At 56.0% G+C, this 19,681-nt stretch overlaps 1 protein-coding gene across 1 annotated transcript; it reads right to left on the reverse strand.

Moving 5' to 3' along the window:
* Window positions 1–746: 746 nt before the first annotated feature.
* Window positions 747–17,723, reverse strand: P2RX3 (purinergic receptor P2X 3). Its single transcript, XM_032785927.2, has 12 exons — window positions 17,374–17,723; window positions 15,203–15,338; window positions 9,623–9,694; window positions 9,309–9,375; window positions 8,830–8,923; window positions 7,074–7,151; window positions 5,801–5,942; window positions 5,396–5,532; window positions 4,633–4,726; window positions 3,940–4,005; window positions 2,881–2,958; window positions 747–2,326 (listed from the first exon to the last, which is right to left on the reverse strand). The coding sequence occupies exons 1-12, from the start codon at window positions 17,511–17,513 to the stop codon at window positions 2,213–2,215; spliced, it is 1,218 nt and encodes a 405-aa protein (XP_032641818.1). The 5' UTR covers window positions 17,514–17,723; the 3' UTR covers window positions 747–2,212.
* Window positions 17,724–19,681: the final 1,958 nt, after the last annotated feature.

Raw genomic sequence — 19,681 nt, forward strand, 5'->3', positions numbered from 1 at the left:
AGGATTTGGAGGGGAGCCTGGATATTTTTAAGGCCCAAGTGCAAGCTTTTACGAGGCAGAGCGAGTCCAGAGGAATGGGCCTCGGCAGTACCGGACGATCCGGACAGGTCTGAACTGGAGATCTCTGAGAATTGTTCCTGAGCCAGGAAATCTGGTGATAGTTGTTCCTGAGCTGGGATATCTGGTGACAGTTGTTCCTGAGCTGGGGGTGTGGGTGGCCGTCTATTGATTCGACGCAAGGCTGCCAGGCCAATTAATGCACCTTCTTCATCCTTGTCCCCAGAATCTAGCAAGGGGTTTTCTTTGTCTTTTCCCACCCGGAGACAGGAGTATGAAGGGGGGTCTGCTCGGAGAACTGGGTAAAGGGGAGCGCTCAGTCTAGTGGTGGGAGACGAGGTTTCCAATAAAGCTTTCAACTTATCATTTGAATCTTTGAGAGAGGCAAGTTTCGATTCTGTCCATCTACGATTTGCTCTTCCCACCATTGCATGAAACAATCAACCTCTCCTTTTGCCAATTTAGTTTTAGATTGGCTGAGTTTGTCTTTTAAGATATCTACTTGGTCCTTGTCCCAAGATCCTCACAGTGGCCACTGAGTTTTGGGATCTCCCTGAGTTAGCCTAGACCATTTTTCGAGAAATTAACAGGAGTCCGGACCCCTCCCAAAATACATAAAATGAGCCAGCGTTCCTTTAGGGAACTGCCCCGACTTAGACGTCTGGTTACCTATACAGGAGAACTTTACACACCAATCACACAAGAAAGAAGTTCGGGTTCATCAGAGCGATGTCTGGTGCAACACACAAAAGCAGCCCACAGGCTACTGCCTCAATCGCCCTTGCTTTCACACCAAGGGTTTTACCCAAAGTGCGGTGCGGCTGCGATTGTGCAGATTTCACTCACTCAGACCGTGGGGACAGGAACCCCTTGGTCGGCCGATCCCCGGACAGAGACGGCACCCAGACTCAAACACTCCACAGAGAGGACGAATAGACACAGAGACAGGACAGTCCTCAGTCCGGACAAAACACAGAAATAATTAGCTGACCAGATTCCTGATGTCAGATCCTGGGATCCCTACCAGAACACAGTGGGAACCAAGAGGTTCAATGGCGTAGACTTCACTGTGGTCGTGCACCCTTCCGTTCAGAAGGAGGCCCACTCGGGCCAAATGCCCAGGTGCTGGCTGCCATGGTCGTCCCACAAAACGGTCAGGAATCACACGGCCCCAGTGAAGACGGTTGCCACCTAGGTGGAACCTCCAAATTGTCAAAGTTAGAATCAGGACTCACAATTTGTCAGACCACTCTGTTTTATTAGCACAGTGCTCTGCCAATAACACCCAGATAACGTGAGTGCCCATGCAAGACCCAAACAGTCTTATTTATACAGATAAAAGAGTGGGAATTAGACAAAGGGACAAAGAAAGCAAAACAGTAAAATTCACCTGAGGCACAGCATGCATATCCTACTTTACAGACAGCATTTCTTTAATCTTTTCTATTTTCACAATATAATTCATTCTACTTTCACACACCCTCTGCTGGCAAAAGGAGACCCCACACTCCCACCATTGGGGTGCCTCTCTCAGTGCTGGAGAGAGCACCTGAGCTGGAGAAAGCGGCCCCTGCTGGGACATGGGAACTAATCCTATCCATCCCTCAGTCCCAAGGGTGCCCCCCGAGCTCTCAGCACCCAGCCAAACCCAGAGAAAGCGCCCCCAGCTGGGACAAGGGAACCAATCCCATCGACCCCTCAGTCCCAAGGGCACCCTCCCGAGCTCTCAGCACCCAGCCAAACCCAGAGAGTGCCCCCTGCTGAGGTCCACACACTCCCCAGGGTGAGGAGTGCTGCCCATTTCTGGTACAGTGCCAGGCATGCTGGTAACCGAGTGGTGCCGATACCAGCAGCAGCCATGTTGGCCCCTGCCTGCCATGCCTGCTCCCTGGCACTGCCCAGGTTCGATGGGGAGGGAATGGTACATGCTTCCTGAGGGAGATGGCACCGCTTTCATGAGAACATGCCGGAGGAGAGATTTCCGCTCCCTTGGCGAGGGGGCCCATGAGGAAGACTCCGGCCGGTGATGAGGAAGAAGCAGAGGATCATAGGAGGGGGGGTGTACAAAAGATGCCCTTGCCAGTGAGCAGGGGCGAGGTGCCTGTGGCCAGCAGGGGGCGGGTAGGAAACTGTCCAGTTGCCAGGGCCAGGGGCGCTAGAGGCCGATGGAGTAGGCCCCCGAGTCAGTGGACTGTTTCTCGATGTTCCGGCCTCCCAGCATCTGGCTGCTCCTGTACACGGGGCTGTGGCGCAGGGTCACATCCGTCACCTGCAGGGGGCACAGAGCCGGGTCAACGCCCACCACAAGGGCATGGAGTGACCTCCCCACAGGCAGCACCCGTGGCGGGGACTGCCAAGCTATTGCCACTTCCCACAGTGCCCCCTGCTGGGAGAGGCTGGGACTGGAGCAGCTGGGAGCTTCCCCCACAGCCAGCGCTCCCAACCCCACTTCCCACAGTGCCCCCTGCTGGGAGAGGCTGGGACTGGAGCAGCTGGGAGCTTCCCCCACAGCCAGTGCTCCCAACCCCACTCTCCACAGTGTCCCCTGCTGGGAGAGGCTGGGACTGGAGCAGCTGGGAGCTCCCCCCACAGCCAGCGCTCCCAACCCCACTCTCCACAGTGCCCCCTGCTGGGAGAGGCTGGGACTGGAGCAACTGGGAGCTCCTCCCACAGCCAGCACTCCTGCCCTGCTACCTGCAGCGCCTCCTGCTGGGAGACACCAGGACTGGAGTAGCCAGGAGCACCCCTCAGACCCAGCACTCTGCTCTCTGTTGGGTGTGCCAGGCTCTGCAGCACCTTGGGCTCCGCCTCCCTTGGATTCACCTCTTCGAACTTCTTTGCCTTGTACTGCTCTGCGCCCTTCAGGAAGTTGAGGAGGATGATGTCACACAGCACAGTGCCCTGCCGGGGAGGGGAGAAAGGCTGAAGGGGGGCCCAGCCAGGCTCAGCAGAGGGCAGGGCCTTCCTTTCTGGGTGTGGGGCTGTCCCCAGTCACCTGGGGGTGACCCTTGGCCCAAAGGCAGCAGGGCAGGACCAACAGGCCTCTGGGTTCATGGCGGGGGGGCTCTGGGAGCGGGAGGCAGGACATGGATCCTGAGCCGACAGAGGCTGATGAGCTGGCCTAGCTCTTCCCCTTCAGAGCAGGGCTGAGTGCAGGTGCCCAGGCTCATGTGTTCAGAGCCTGCACTGCTGGAGTGTCCGTAACCCTCTCTGGGGTCCGGCCAGCATGAGCAGGGACAAAGCCTTACACCGAGGGGGTGGGTGACACACTGCTGAGTGGATGCTGGAGCAACTCCCGTGGCATCACTATGCTGCCATCTTGGATTCCCCCTGGGGCCATTGCCATGGTGCCATCTTGGATTCCCCCTGCATCGTTACCACAGCCCTGTCTTCGATTCCTCCCACTCTGTTACTATGGCACCATCTTGGATTGCCCTGTGTCATCACCATGGTGCCATCTTGGATTCCCCCTGGGCCATTGCCATGGTGTCATCTTGGATTCCTCCTGCATCGTTACCACAGCCCTGTCTTGGATTCCTCCCGCCCTGTTACTATGGCACCATGTTGGATTCCTCTGTGTCATCACCATGGTGCCATCTTGGATTCCCCCTGGGCCATTGCCATGGTGCCATCTTGGATTCCCCTTGTGTCATCATCATGGTGCCATCTTGGATTCTCTCTGTGGCTCTGCAGTCCCTGGTGAGCCTGGATTTGACTTTTGATTCAGGGCTACACTAAGCAGCAAGGAGGCCTGCCCAGATGGGCAGCTCTTTGCTCTGCCCCGGGGCTTCCTTTTTCCCTGCAGCCTGGGGCTTGCTCACCCCGGCTCCTGTGGAGCGCCAGAGGGGAAGGAGGAGGCGGCGGAGAGACGGTTGCACTCACCACCCCGACGGAGGTGAAGGCTGCTACTGTGTTGATCAGGGTTGGGATGATGTTGAATTTCCCAGCCTGAGGGGACAGAGAGTGGAGTTAGTGGTTGGGAGAGGGAAGGTTTGCCCCTAGGACACCACATGAGCCCCCCCCCCTTCTCCTGTATAGGGTGGTGTAACCCCCTCTCCACACCCAGCCTCAGGATCTGTGCCCCCTCCACTCCTGCCTGCCTTGTGGCTTCTGTTGGGCACGTGAGTCTTGGGGCTCTTGTCCTCCTTCATTAAACATGGCCACCAGGTGGCGCTGCATGTCTAAGCGCACGACCACAGCCAGCCAACTCCTCCTACACCCCATGGCGCTTCGGCAGGGGCCTGAGTCCATGTTGGGGAGTCCTCCGCTCTCATTGCATGGGGAGGAAGGACAGTGAGGGGCCAAGCTGGAACCCTCCTCGCCAACAGGAGGTGGGGTGGCATGGAGAGTCAGGCACATGGGGGTAGTCCCAAGCCTGGGCCTGCACATGGAGGGAAGGAGGAGCCCCAGTGCTCTGATTGGCCAAGAGCTATACATGCCCACGGGGTGGTCTCTACCAGCCTTGCATGGACCCCTCACACACATTGGTGATTCCCCATCAACTCGCTTCCCCTATCCTAGGGCTTCAGTGCTGGCTCCCCCCACTGACCCTGTCGGCTGCCTGGCCGTACATACGTTCCCATAGACCAGCACATCGAAACGGATGCCGAAAGCCTTCATCAGGGTCCGGTACTCAGTGCCGTTCTCCCGCCTGTAGTACTTGGCATACCTGGGGGACAGGGAGAGGGGCTGTGACTTGCCATCCCCCGGTCCCCGGTGCACCAAGGTGTGCACACTGATGGCAACTGTGTGTGTGTGGGGGGGTGACACACAGTGTGTGGAAGGAAGGGTCTAGTATGAAGGTAGTGTGTGTAGCGGGGAGGGTGTATGTAACTGGGTGAGTCAGTATGTAGGTGTGGGGATGTAACTGGGAGAGTGTGTGTAATAGTGTGTCTGGTGTGTCAGTGTTGCTAGAGGGGAGCATGTGTAATTTAGTGTATTTGGTGTGGAACTGGAGGGGAGTGTGTGTAGAGTCAGGTGTATGAGGTGTGTCAGTGTGTATGTGGAAAGTGGTATGTGTAGTTGGGTGTATCTGGTGTGTCAGTGTGTGTCTGGAAAGTGGTGTGTGTAGAGTTAGGTATATCTAGCGTGTATGTGGATGGCAGTGTGTGTTGTGCGTGTAGTTGGGTGTATCTGGTGTGTTAGTGTGTATGTAGAGGGCAGTGTGTGTAGTCAGGGGCATGTGATGTGTCTGTGTGTGTAGATGGAAGGTGCTGTATGCCCGTGTGAGAGGAGGGACATGTGCCCCAAGCATGTCCAAGCGAGTGACTTTACCCCAGGGTCTCACACAATTTTTTCCATCTGTTCGCGTGTGTGCGTGTACACCCGCTGCGCTTGCCTGAAGTTGTAGCCGGGAGAGACATTGTTCTTCTCGGAGACGCTGTCGAGGCGGGTGAAGGTGTAGCTGGGCACACAGTGCTCCCACGAGCGATCCAGGTCACACACCCACCCGATCTTGATCCCCAGAATTCCTCCCTGTGCACAGAGATGGGGTGTTAGGCCAAACCGCCCCAGGGTGCACCATAGAGGGGCCACTACGCCGTGTCACTGGACGGACTCCTTCTCCCATTCTAAGGGACTGACCAAGGCCCCAGAGTCCCCTCGAGCTCCTCCCTTCCGCTGTGTGTAGAAGGACGGCCCCTGGAGATGGTCCTAATTCACATGCGCCATCACACGTGTGCTGTCTCCTGGCATATGGCTGTCAGGCCAGAGCCCAACGTGGGGAGTCACTCGTGAATCTCACCGTGGAGGCCAGCTTGGAAAAATCCTGTCCGGCAAAGCGGATGATGTCGCCCAGGCGCAGGATGGGGCAGAAGGGCTGGGTGACTGGGTGGAAGCGGCACGTCCGGATGTCCTGGGCCGTGAGGTTGGGCAGCAGGTTACCCCTTGGAGGGAGGGAGACAGACAGAGGGGACTGTGAGAACAGGGTCCCATGGGGAAAACCAATCCCTAACCCCATCCCATCAATAAACCCAAAGCCTACTCCCAACCCTAACCCCCTTCCATAGCCTCCAACTCTAACCCTAATCCTAGCCATAACCTCAACTCTAACCTCCCGGCTGGCTCAGCCACAGGCTCCCCTGCTGTTATTCCCAGCTGGAGGGAAATCTCGACCATCACCAGGAGGAGGGTGGCCCCAGGAACTGGGAAATCCTCTTTATCTGCAATGCAGCGATTGGATGAACACAGCCTGGGGGCATGTTTCTCTGTGACCCTGAGGGTCAGATCCTTGGCTAGTCAGATCCTGTGCTTGGAGCAGGCTCAGATGGGGAGGTAAAGGCGCTTCAGACCTGCTTTGCACTTGCCATACCCTGGGGGCCAGCCTGGTCCTCAGTATCAAATAAAGCAGCCTCAGGGCTGCATGGACTTAGACCCTACTTTCCATGGCCCGGAGGCGGGGGGGCAGAGAACAGCCACAGGGCCATCACCCCCAGTCACAACCCTGCTCCATCCTCTAGGGGCCTTGGGGGGGCAGAGAACAGCCACAGCACAGAGACACCTGGTCATGTCCCCACTCCATCCCCTATGGGCCCTGGTGGGGCAGAGAACAGCCACAGGGCCATCAACCCAAGTCACGACCCTGCTCCATCCCCTAAGGGCCCTGGGGGGGGGCAGAGAACAGCCACAGTGCAGAGACACCTGGCCATGCCCCCGCTCCACCCCCTTAGGCCCTGGGGGGCAGAGAATAGCCATAATGCAGTTCCATCTGGCCAAGGCCCCGCACCACCCCCGTGGGCCCTGGGGAACACAGAATAACCACAGTGCAACGCCGCATGGGCCATATCCCTGTGTCTGAGAGCAGAGTGAGTGCAGGGCCCTTGCCCCAGCCCCATGCCGGCTGGGAGACTCCTCTACCATAGGGGTCAGGGGGCCATTTTCACGCACCTCAAGGTCCCTCTACGCTGCCAACGCAGGGCAATGCAGGTTCTGTGTCCCTGAGCATCGGACCCTGACCCCAGGAGAGCTGAGGTGGAGGGAGCCTGTACACACCCCATGCAGCCGCCCCGAGTACTCACTTCTCAAAGTCAAAGAGCGGGAAGCGGATGCTGTTCTTAATGAAGAGGGTGAAATTCTCTGCCTCCAGCATGATGGGCCTGCAGGGAGAGAGCCCCGAGAAATCACCCACACGGGACATGGGCAGGGGCCTGTGGCCTGGGGCCTGCCTGGGTGGCTGTGTCCTATCCCCATCTGCCCCCTGCTCCTGGCTATTTATCCACTGCAGCTTAAGGCTCTTTGTGTCTGTGGAGTCTGTGCAGCGCCTTGCACAACCAGGGAGAGCCGTGCACGGCCTGGGCTGAGGGGCGCTGCTGTGACTGAGAATAATCCTGTTGGGCTGGATGGGCTCTGAGCCCAGGTTCAGTGTGGGTGGCAGTAGCCTGAGCTCCAGGTGACTAAACAGTAAATACCCCTATGGGCCCTGTGGGGCAGAGCATAGACACACCACAGTGCACCCTGGTCACGACCCCAATCCACCCCCTACGGGCCCTGTGAGGCAGAGCATAGACACACCACAGTGCCATCTGGCCACAGCCCAATTCACCCCCTATGGGCCCTGTGAGGCAGAGCATAGACACAGCACAGTGCACCCTGGTCACGATCCCAATCCATCTCCTATGAGCCCTGTGGGGCAGAGCATAGACACAGCACAGTGCACCCTGGTCACGACCCCAATCCATCCCCTACGGGCCCTGTGAGGCAGAGCATAGATACAGCACAGTGCACCCTGGTCACGACCCCAATCCACCCCCTATGGGCCCTGGGGGGCAGAGAATAGCCACAGCGCAGGGCACTCTGACCATGCCCCTGATGCTCCCCCTATGGGCCCTGGGGGGCAGAGAATAGCCATAGCACAGTGCCATCCGGCCACAGCCCCAATCCACCCCCTATGGGCCCTGGGGGACAGAGAATAGACACAGCACAGTGCCATCCAGCCACGGCCCCAATCCACCCCCTATGGGCCCTGTGAGGCAGAGCATAGCCACAGCACAGTGCCACCAGGCCACAGCCCCAATCCACCCCCTAGGGGCCCTGGGGGCCAGAGCAGAGCCATAGCACAGTGCCATCCGGCCACGGCCCCAATCCACCCCCTATGGGCCCTGGGGGACAGAGAATAACCACAGTGCAATGCCACCTGATATACCACCTCCCTTATGGGACTCATAGGGCAGAGAATAGCCACAGCACAGTGCACCCTGATGCACCCCCTATGGTCCCTGTGGGGCAGCGAATAGCCACAGCACAGCGCACCCTGATGCACCCCCTATGGTCCCTGAGGGGCAGAGAATAGTCACAGCATAGTGCACCCTGATGCACCCCCTATAGGCCCTATGGGGCAGAGAATAGCCACAGCACAGTGTCACCAGGCCACGGCTCCAATCCATCCCCTATGGGCCCTGGGAGGCAGAGAATAACCACAGTGCAGTGCCACCTGATATACCACCTCTCTTATGGGCCTCATGAGGCAGAGAATAGCCACAGCACAATGCACCCTGATCCACCCCCTATGGGCCCTATGGGGCAGAGAATAGCCACAGCACAGTGCTCAGTGGGGTCCCTCCTCCATGTCGAGAGCTGAGGATGTGGGAGGTTCCCTACCCCTGGCCATACGGAACAGGTGACACAGCCAAGCACAACTGCCACCAGGAGGTGGCCCTGGCACGGTGCCCCAGACTCTTCTAGGTGCCAGTGACTTCCAAGAGGGCTCTCGGGCTGGGGACAGAACAGGGTGCTGAAGCAGGGGAAAGGGGGTCTGCCTTGAAGGGCCCAGCTTACGCCTGGACGGTGTCCACTTCAGCTGGGCACCAGCCCTGGATCTCACAGGTCCGCAGGCTTCTGTTGTAGTTCACACACCGGCCAGTCAGGATCCCTGCGAAACCACCCCCTATTAGCACCACAAGCCCCGTTCCCAGCCCCTCCACCCTGCATCCTGTGCCCACATGGCTCCCGGCTGCCACCCCCACAGAGCCCAGATCTGCAGAGAGGTTTGAGTTGGCTACCACCTCCCAGCTCCTGATTTTCCATCTGGAAGCGGCAGGTTCAGACACTGCCACGCATCAATCCATCCATCCACCCCTGCTTCTTCCACTCATCTATTCTTCACTCTCTCCTTCCTCACTGATCCCTCACCCCCAACACACAGCCTGATGCTGCTCCCTCCTGGCAATCGCACCATGCTAGGGCATCCGTGCACCATGCCCACATGCTAGGTCCCAGCCTCCTGTTGGAGCTGCTGTGTGGTTCTGGGTTCTTACCGCCTCCCGTGGTAGGGACAGGCCTCTGGCAGTCGCTGTCAGACACACAGCTGTACTTCACTTCGCTCTGGAAAAGGAGAGCAAGGGGGAGGCAGGCAGAGGGAATGAGCTCCAGGGACAGACAGGCAGGCACATAGATAGCTCCCCCTCTCCTGTCACCACTTTGATGGCAGGGGGGGACCCTAGATGCCCCAACAGCAGGTACCCCAAGGGAACCTCTCCAGAGAATAGCTTCACTCTCAGCTGGGGAAGATCAACCCTCCTCCCACTTCCCAAGCCCTCCCACCATTCTCCCTTGCTCCTCACCTGCTTACCTCAGGGCAGAAGCCTTGCACCTGGTTCTCCGTGACAATCTGCTTAGTGATGATCACGAAGACAGACGTCCCCTGCAGAGTTGGGATGGAGTCAGAGAGATAGGATAGGGAAGGGTACAGAGATGAGACAGAGCAAGTGAAACAGTCAGAAGCTGGGGTATGTTGAAAACTGTTAAAATTGTGAGTGATCACTTTAAATTCTCTGGGGATTGCCCAGGCCTGCATGCGATCAGCATCAGTCTGCAAAGAGCCAGCCTAAAGTAAGGTGGGGTGAGTTGTCCTAGGGAGCAGCCTGCTTTGTCTCACTCTGCTTTTGGTTTTAGTATGTTAAGGTTCTGCGTTCTAAGAAATAAAATCCTGTTATGTGGTAGCCTTCCAACAAGAACATTTGATATTTTTATTAGGGCTGCCAAGTGATTAGAAAAAGCACTGCAGGCTGAGGGATGTGCTGGCCGCAGCTTCCAGCCACCCGCATTGGCCTGGGACGGTGAACTGTGGCCAGTGGGAGCTGCGATCAGCCGAACTTGCTGACGCAGCTGGTAAACAAACTGGTCCGGCCCGCCAGGGTGCTTACCCTGGTAAGCTGCGTGCCAGAGGTTGCTGACCCCTGGTTTAGACATTTGCGCAGTGAAACCTTTCCATCTTTTCAGTGCAGAGCAGATTTTCCTTTCAAAACTTCCAACAATTGTATTTTCTAAAAATTATTTAAAATCCACTCGCAATCAAAACAAAATGTTTTATTCTACCCAAAATGATTTCCCCCCCAATTCACTGAAAATTTCAAAACATTTCATTTTTGGGTAGACCTGAAACAATTTCTCCCCCGGCCCCTACTTTTCCTATTTGCCAAGGAACACAAAATGTTGTTGGTTCCCGAAGGTAACTTGCGTGGGAGGGTGTGCTCCTCCCTGGAGACAGGCCTCACAGCTTGCTCCTGACCATGCAGGTGTTGCATCTGATCAGCCCTGATCATGTCTTGCATAGCTGGAATCCTGCCCCCTAAAGCTCATCCTCTGCCCCCCAGAGCTCTGGGATCTGTATGAGGCACCGTGCCTGGGTGGTGGGCTCAAATCCTAAACCTTGTAGATTCTGAGCAGGGCTCTGTGTTCGATACAGAAAGCTGGTGGAGCTCACAGAACCTGCATGGCCTGGGTTTGCTGTGGTCTCTATTTACCAGGCCAGTGGGCAATTAGGTGCTGTATGAGCTGGAGTTTCCATGTAGGTTTTCCTACCAACCCCAGCTGACTAAAGATGCACTGTGGTATCTATAGCACAAACTGTGGGCAGGGATCCTGTCCGAGCCAGAGAGCACATTAGCCATAACAACCGCTGTTCTACAGCATTCTCAACCACCGAGCCCAGCGCACATTACAAGGGGGTCCCTGCCAGGGGAGCGGTAAGCCCTCATGTGTTTTGATTGTGCAAAGATGATCCAAAAGGGAACCCCAGTTTGTTCCCCAGGCTGCTGGGTCAATAGCACAAGGATTACTCTCAGCATGCTGGAAACTGAGGCTAGATGCAGACAGCTTTCACACACCCAAGGGTTTAGTCTTCTCCAGATTGAAGCTAGGGCTCATCCACGCTGTGATATGAGAGAAGCAAAGTGATTCCGGACAAAACTGTGTTGTACCAGAGTGTGTGTTGTGTGCGTGTGTGTGAACTTCCCACTGATGTATGAGCCAGGGTGTGATATTTTTTGTAACAGTATGAGAGCAGTAACTGAGACTGGGGCCCTGTTGTGACAGGCGCTGCATAGACGCACTGTGAGAGACAGGCCCTGCCCCAGCCGAGATCAGGGGCTGTGTTGTGCCAGGTGCTGCACAGACACACAGCGAGAGACAGGCCCTATCCCAGCTGAGATCAGAGCCCTGATGTGTCCCTGCCTTAAAGTGCTACAATCTGAGAGACAAAGTGTGGGAGGAGAAACTGAGACACGGAGTGGGGCAGTGACACGCAGAGGACAGTTAGCCTTCAGAATAAGCCCAGGAGCCAGCCATCCCAAGCCTGTCCCACTATGCATTCAGCAGGGGTTGCCCATCACGTTCAGCTGTGAAGTCCAGAGAACCAAGCACGTCTCACATGCCCACTGAGCACTCCCCTGGCCTGCCCTCCATAGGGAGCTACAGCAGCGACCCCAGGACAGTAGGCGAGGCTGGACACAGGGCCATTGAGGAGGGCTTGGCCAGCCCACTCTGCCCCCTGCCTCTCAGCATGAGGCCAGTAGCCCCATGGCTAGCGTTCCCTGGGGCTCACATGAATAAAGGTGACTGAACGGCACTGACCTCCTCTGTGACCAGCTGTCTCACCAGCCTGTCAGGACACCCCCACAAGTCCTTTTGGGAAGGGTTAATGGTCCTGGCCCCTTTAATGACCTGAGCAGATCATGGGGCTGGTGGGAAATGAGCAAGTTGCTTATTGCAGCTGAGCAGCCAAGCCTCAGGATAAGGTCAGCCTCCACATAGCTGCAGCTACAGCTTTTCAGTGTGCGTGTGTATTGGACGCTGGGCCAGATCCCCAGCTCGCATCAATGGACCATGGCTTCATTGGAGTCAACAGGCCAGATCTGCAGTCCCAGCACTAGGGATTCCTTCTCCTAGAAACAGCGGGTCTGAAAATGCCTTTTATTTCCCTACGAAGTTTTGAGTTGTTGGCAAAAATAACTAGAAATCAAAATATTTCCATTTGGAAACATCATTGTGGTGCCTCATGGGAGCTGTAGTTCCAGTGCCTCATGCACCCCCACCCCGTCCCTGTTCTCCTCTCTAGGCCACGTTTCTTAGCGAGACTACAACTCCCATGATACACTGCAGTCTCCCCTCATGGTGAAGGGCAGTGGGTGTGTCATGAAAGCCCCTAACCATTCATGGGAAATGTAGTCTGGCCAGGGAGCCCAACCCATACAGAAGAACAGGGACAAGAGGCAAATGAACAACAATTGCCATGAGGAATGAACAAAGTAATTCCTGATTGAAATATTTTTTGAGTTTGGTCTTTTTAACGAAAAAAATCTAAATTTTCTGAGGAAAGCGGGCACCTCTCTCAAAAAATATGTTTAGTTGAAAACCCCATTTCCACTAAAACACAGTTTTAATGGAAATTTTTCAGCCAGAAAGTCTCTTAGCTCAAAGCACCTTGATTTGATCCCTAGGCATGGCCCTTTTCATAGAGCTGGGAGAATTTTTTTTTTTTTATTGACAAACAGATCCTTCATCAAAAAATGCATCTTTCAGCATCCTCCCCTGCTCTGAAAAGTCAAAACATTTCATTTCAAGATGTTTTGTGTCATTTTTCACTTTGTTTTTTTTATTCAAATTTGCCCCATTTTTTTCAAAATATGCAAAAAAGGAGAAATGCACCCAAAAAACAGGTAATTAGAAATGAACAATATAAACAGAATTTCATTTGACTCATCCAGGATCTGTAGACTAAAAAGCATGAGCCCCTCCTATCTCAGCTAACAGACCTGAAGATGAGCTCTGTGCGGTTTGAAAGCTTGGCTCTTCCACCAGCAGAAGGTGGTCCATTAAAAGATATGATCTCACTCACCTTGTCTCTCAGCTACTATGTTAGCTCACAGCCAGCAACAGGCTTTACATGATGCAGCCACTAGAGGAAGAAAGCGCCCCATACTGAGTTCTCGTGGTTTCTCCAGGAAGAGCGTGACCTAGGGGTTAGAGCAATTATTGCTCCCCTCCCAATTCAACTAAAATTTTTGCCCAATTCTAGTTCTGTATCCTCTGTCTTCCTAATTTACTCTGCACCTGCTCTGGGAATTTCCAAGCAGGAGAGCACTGCGTTGTACGTCCCTGTTTGAAGCTGGGGGAAGGAGCAGTAGCTACAATGCAATGTCAAGGCCGGTCTCTTTATCCTGAACACTGTGCTTGTGCTCACAGCTTGTAAAGGGGACACAGGAAAGCTGCTGACGGCTTAGGAAAATGCTGTCTTTAACCTTCTATGTCCTAGGCGGTTCTAAGGAGGGATCAGATGTTTTGCTTTATGATTCTGATGAGGCCAAAGTAAAGGAACAAAATTCTTCCAGCTCATGGGTCCCTTCACAGATCCCCCGTGGGGAGGAGTGTCTCCCCCTCTATATTCATAAAGCTGCTGCCTTCTCCTCTTTCAACCCCCTCCTCTGCCATGACGCTCACAGATCTCTCCCTGTTCTGATCTAGGGTCCTCATCCTCTCACAGAAGTGGTACATAGGGGGCATTCCCTGCAGTCAGGAGTAAACAGGCCAACAGCTGCTTGTTTAATTGAATAAGGGTATGGCTACACTGGCACTTTACAGCGCTGCTACTTTCGCGCTCAGGGGTGTGAAAAAACACCCCCGAGCGCTGCAAGATACAGCGCTGTAAAGCCTCAGTGTAATCAGTGCCGCAGCGCTGGGAGCACGGCTCCCAGCGCTGCAAGCTACATCCGTAGAGGATGTGGTTTACGTGCAGTGCTGGGAGAGCTCTCTCCCAGCACTGGAGGTCCGACTACACTCACACTTCAAAGCGCTGCCGCGGCAGCACTTTGAAATTTCAAGTGTAGCCATAAAGCAGGTATCAGGGATACAGTTCTTTGACTTCAAGCTTAGAGGCTGAAGCAGCAGACAGCAGGGACCAGTATTCATTATATCACTGTAGTATCAGCCAAGATCAGGGTCCCCACTGTGCCAGGTGCTGCACACATTAATAAGAGAGAGTCCCTGTCCCAAAGAGCTAGATAGATAAGATTAGACAAAGTATTATTTATCGCCTCATTTTCTCAGTCATGGCAGGGCCTGTCTCTCGCTGTACGTCTGTGCAGCGCCTGGAACAACGGAGCTCTGATCTCAACTGAGGCAGGGCCTGTCTCTCGGTGTGTGTCTGTGCAGCTCCTGGAACAATGGAGCCTTGATCTCACCTGGGGCAGGGCCTGTCTCTCGCTGTATGTCTGTGCAGCGCCTGGAACAACGGAGCCCTGATCTCAACTGGGGCAGGGCCTGTCTCTCACTGTGGGTCTGTGCAGCACCAGGTCCCATGGGGCCTTGATCTCAGCTGGGGCAGGGCCTGTCTCTCGCTGGGTGTCTGTGCAGAGCCTGGTACAACCAGGCCCTGATCTCAACTGAGGCAGGGCCTGTCTCTCGCTGTGTGTCTGTGCAGTGCCTGGAACAACGGAGCCCTGATCTCAACTGAGGCAGGGCCCGTCTCTCGCTGTGTGTCTGTGCAGCTCCTGGAACAACGGAGCCCTGATCTCAACTGGGGCAGGACCTGTCTCTCACTGTGTGTCTGTGCAGCACCCGGCCCCATGGGGCCCTGATCTCAGCTGGGGCAGGACCTGTCTCTCGCTGTGTCTCTCTGCAGCGCCTGGCACAATGGGGCCCTGATCTCACCTGGGGCAGGGCCTATCTCTGTGTGTCTGGGCTGAGCAGAGCTCAGAATGACCGGACCCTGATCGCAGCTGGAGCCTCTGGACACTACCATAACATGAATAATAGCAGTAATAATCAAGTTCCTCCAGCCCTTTTCGGCATCCTTAGCTCACATCACACAATACCCCAGTTCTGACTATTTTTAACCACTCCTCTGGTACTGGCCCTCCAGCATGAGGATTACCTGTGGGGGTGTAACGTAGTCTGCTGTGTCCATGACCCTATTGGTGTATTTGCCGAAGCCCTTGACCTTGGTCACCACAGAGGACTCAATGTAGGTGTCTCGCACCTGGTACGCCTTTTCATGGAGAAACACCCAGCTGCAGGGAGAGAGGGACAGAGACCCACATTAGCCTCTCACCAGAGGGACAGGTTGGGGAAACTCCCTCACAATTCACCAACCCGGGACAGGCTCAGGAAACAGCTGTGAAGATTCCTTTACATTGTCCCCAAATCTTGGGATTTTATTGGGAATGTGTGCTGGCGTTGCTAGAGCCCCCCCTCCTGGAGTCATGGGATTTAATGTGTCTAAATGGAAATGGTTTTGTTTTCGGGTTAACTTTAGTTTTCTTCAGCCTAAACTGCATTGGGTCCACACACATGTCCTGTTTTCAAATGTCCAGTGTCTTGTGCTGCATTCATCAATCTGTTTTGGAAGCGGGTGAGCTCTTTCAGAGTGAGTTCCTGGAATTCCAGTGTGGGTGGATGCATCCTCTTTCAAAAGGACCATTTTGCTCCTGCCCACCCTCCTGCTGCCATCCCACACTGCACTGCTGCCCACCTGGGGCAGCTGGTCCGTTTACCTTTGGTCCTTGCTGTGGGATCACCTCCCCGTTTAAATGCTGGCACACAGCCAGCAGCGCCCCTTGGCAAGCTGAGGTCACGCACTTTGCTTTCATCAACAAAAACCAAATGCAAGTGTCTAGCCATGCTGATTACCAAGAAGAACATGATAACACGACCCCCATGTCCCCTACCGACTCAGGACGCAGAAGGCAAAGGAATTTTATAAGACTGTCACCTGATTTTGGGGGTAGGTTGATTCAGTAACCCCAGTTACTGAAATGACACTTCCTTCTGAAAAGCGGCAGCAAATTTTAAAATGTCCCTTTAAAATAAAGAGTGAGCGGAGCGGGCTCAGAGCCAGCCTGGATGTAGAAGCCACACCGAGCTCTTCTTCCTAAACATCTTGTGCCACCTAGTGGCTCCCTGCAGATTCTCCTCTGCAGTTGTACCCCTGCTACCTTCACTGCTTTTTCTTGTTGCTCCGTGGTTAAGGAGCATAAGTCCCATTTTCAAAAGTGCCAAAGGGGTCACTGGCGCAGAGGGTGAAGGAGAGGGGTTGGATGGATGTCACTGGGCTGGGGGACCATGCAAGGGGGGGAAGGGGTGGCACGGGAGCTACTAGGGTTGTGGTGGGGGCCAGAGGGGGCTCAGCAGCCCCACACTGTCCGTGATATAGCATCCCTTTTGGGGAAGGGCTGCAGGTTAATTCCTTTGGTTTCACTGATGGTGGAGAAAGTGCCTCACCCTCCCACCCCTGTGTATCCTGACCATCAACCCCCTGCTCCGCCCTCCCAGCCCCCACCCGCTCACACAACCTCTGCTGCACCCCTTCCTCCCAGCCCCCTACGCACAACCTCCCCCAGCCCTCACTCGTCAGACCCACACAGCCTTGCCCCTCCTGTTCACACAGAGTCACACACACACATCAGCCCTGACCGGACATCCAGCCCAAGGGCTGTCTTTGCACCCTCCCGCAGGGAGGCTGATGGGCGGGGCTGGGCACTGTCAGGCTGGACAGTGTGTACAACCATGCACCAAAGGCTTCTCCAAAGCCAGCCTCCCACTCTTCAATTCAGCATATAGGTGGCAGAAGGGGATAGCTGCCTTTCTAGTAGATGCTGTCTGGCCCCAGTGGTTAGGGCCAGCAGGGCTTGGACCTCTTCTGTCCCCCAGCACAGCCCCACCTGGCAACGCCCATTGGCAGCTAGGAGTGGGGAGGAGAGAGACCCTTGCCGCTGGACAAGCTGATTACATTCCTCCCAGAGAGCATATCCCCACCACCACCCCTCTGCAACCCACATGCAGGGTCGGGTCAGTGGGCAAGCAGGGCTCTTTAGCCTTGGGAGTAATTCTGTGCCACGGTGAGGTTGGCTCATCCCCCAGCTTCCTTCCTCCAGGAGTGGGGCTCTCTGGAGAGCAGTGTATGATGGTATGCACCCTGGAGGGTAATTCTCCAGGTCCTCTGGGACTCACCCCCTTGATCCCCCAGATAACAAGGCCCAGGGGGAATGGGGTTTGGCCATGAAGCCCGAGTACCAGTGAGACTCCCCTGGCCTGGGGGGCACTCACCCGATGAAGTATGAGATGATGAGCAGCTGCACACCACGGTTGATCACGCCAATGGTCCAGCTCTTCACCACCACCGACTTGGTGGTCTCGTAGGTGAAGAACTCGGCTACGCAGTTCATGCTGGAGGAGAGCATGGGCATCGGGAGCAGGGCGTGGCCCACCAGCCAAGGGCAGATGGGATGCCTGGACCGGAGATTAGAGGGCAAGGGGTACCCCAGGGGATGACGGATGCCCAGAGCTAATTGGAAGGGCTGTCGCTTTAAGACAGGGAACAGGAGTGGAGTCTTCCTGTGTCCTGCGGCTACTCTGGGCTGCCTGGAGCCAAGGGACCCCTTTAATATACTCCTCCCCCCCGCCCCATGGTGATGCCATCAAGGAAAGGTGGGGCTTCCTAGCCCATCCATTACCAGTTGGAGTCTCTGGGGTGTGGGGGAGTGGGAGGGTCTTTAATGCATTCCATATGTCCAGAAAGGAATCTGCTGTCTGCACATTTCATCTCAGCTCTCATCCTTCCCCCACACAGCCGAGCAGGTGCCTCTCACTTCCAACCCAAACCCCTATCCCCACCATGGGCTCCCCCACCCCACCCCAGCACTACTGGTGCCCCTCAATCCTGACCTGAGCCCATATCCCACCACAGCTCTGCCAGTGACCCTCAGTCCTGACCCAAATCCACATGCTAGCCCAGCCTTGGGTTCCCCGCACTAGCTCCGCTGACGTCCCTCAGTCCCAACCCCCAGTCCCCAGCTATCCAATCCCACCCCTACAGCTCTGCTGGTGCCCCTCAATCTTAACCTGCCGCCCCTGGCGATTCCATCCCTGGCACAACACACAGGCAGCAGTGAAAGAATAGCCAGAAAGGAGAGAGCCAGCTAAACAAATACCACACTAATTTTTCTCCGGAGACAAATTAGCAGCTGATGGAAGATGCTGGGCAGTGGCAGTTCCTGAGCCTGAGGTTCTGTACTTATCTTCAGAGCATGCACAGTATGGCAGGGCTGGTGCAACCCATTAGGCGACCTAGGCAGTCGCCTAGGGCACTAGCATTTGGGGGGCAGCATTTCGGGTCCTTCGGTGGCGACTGCGGTGGCCAGATCTTTGGCGCCCTGGTCATCGTTGGCATTTAGGCGGAGGGACCTGGGGCGGGGGGCGCTGGGAGGGCCACCTGCAGCAAGTAAGGGGGGGTGCAGCACACAGGGGAACAGCTCCTCGCCCCAGTTCACCTCTGCTCCGCCTCCTCCCCTGAGCATGCCACCCTGCTCTGCTTCTCCCCCTCCCAGGCTTGCGGTGCCAAACAGCTGATTGGCGCCACAAGCCTGGGAAGCGGGAGAAGTGGAGCGGCAATGGCGTACTCAGGAGGAGGCAGAGCAGAGCTGAGCTGGGGTGGGGAGCTGCCGCATGGCTCCCCGGGCCAGGGGGAGCTGTTGTGGGGGGAGGGGGGGCTCAAGGCGGATGGGGGGTGCTGCTGTGAGGAGAGGCGGGAAAAGCTGCCATAGGGATTGGGGGGCGGGGGAGGCACAAGGTGGAAGTTTTGCCTAGGGCGTGAAACATCCTTGCACCCGCCCTGCAGTATGAGCTGACGCAGGGCCCTTGCTTGGCTTCCCCTGGGGACCCATCTCTAGGGGTGGCGTGAGACAGATCCCCATCCCCCAAGGCCCAGATTATCCTTGGCTCTGACCCCTCTGCTTAGGCTGCCAAGAAGGGAGCCACTTGAGTAACTTGCGCCAGTGGGACTGGTGGCTTCTGCAGCGTTTGACACCCCCATTCTGCTAGAGAAGAGAAACAACCCCTTATCCAGTCATTTCCCACAGCCCTGGGGGTGGATTTTCCAGGCCAGTTGGGGAAGGATGTTGCGGAGAAATACAAACCCCACCCAGCCCCCTACATGCAGCAGCCTCCCATGGACTATCCAGTATGGTTTGCTCCTCCGGGGCACTGTGCAAGCAGGAGCGGCAGTGTAAACGCCGGCTAGGCTGCGATGGGGGCAGGTGGCTGGTGTCACCTCACCCCTTGCCAGAAGTGCACCGGGGCTTTGCAGAGGGGGAGCAGCCCCGGGGCTCTTTCAGTCAGGCTGGAGCAGCTTGCGGGTCCCCAGGGTGACCAGATGTCCCCGTCTTATAGTGACAGTCCCGATTTTGGGTCTAGGCGCCTATTACCCCCCACCCCGTCCCGCTGTGTCACACTTGCTGTCTGGTCACCCTGCGAGGCCCTGCTTTGGGGGTCACCCTAGCACAGGGCTCGCAGCCCCACTGCAGGGTCCCGGTGGGGCGCTGGGCTGGGGCCGCACTGGCTTTGCAGAGCTGCGGAC

Source organism: Chelonoidis abingdonii, chromosome 4 (assembly GCF_003597395.2).
Source record: "Chelonoidis abingdonii isolate Lonesome George chromosome 4, CheloAbing_2.0, whole genome shotgun sequence".
In the NCBI taxonomy this organism is placed as follows: Eukaryota; Metazoa; Chordata; order Testudines; family Testudinidae; genus Chelonoidis; species Chelonoidis abingdonii.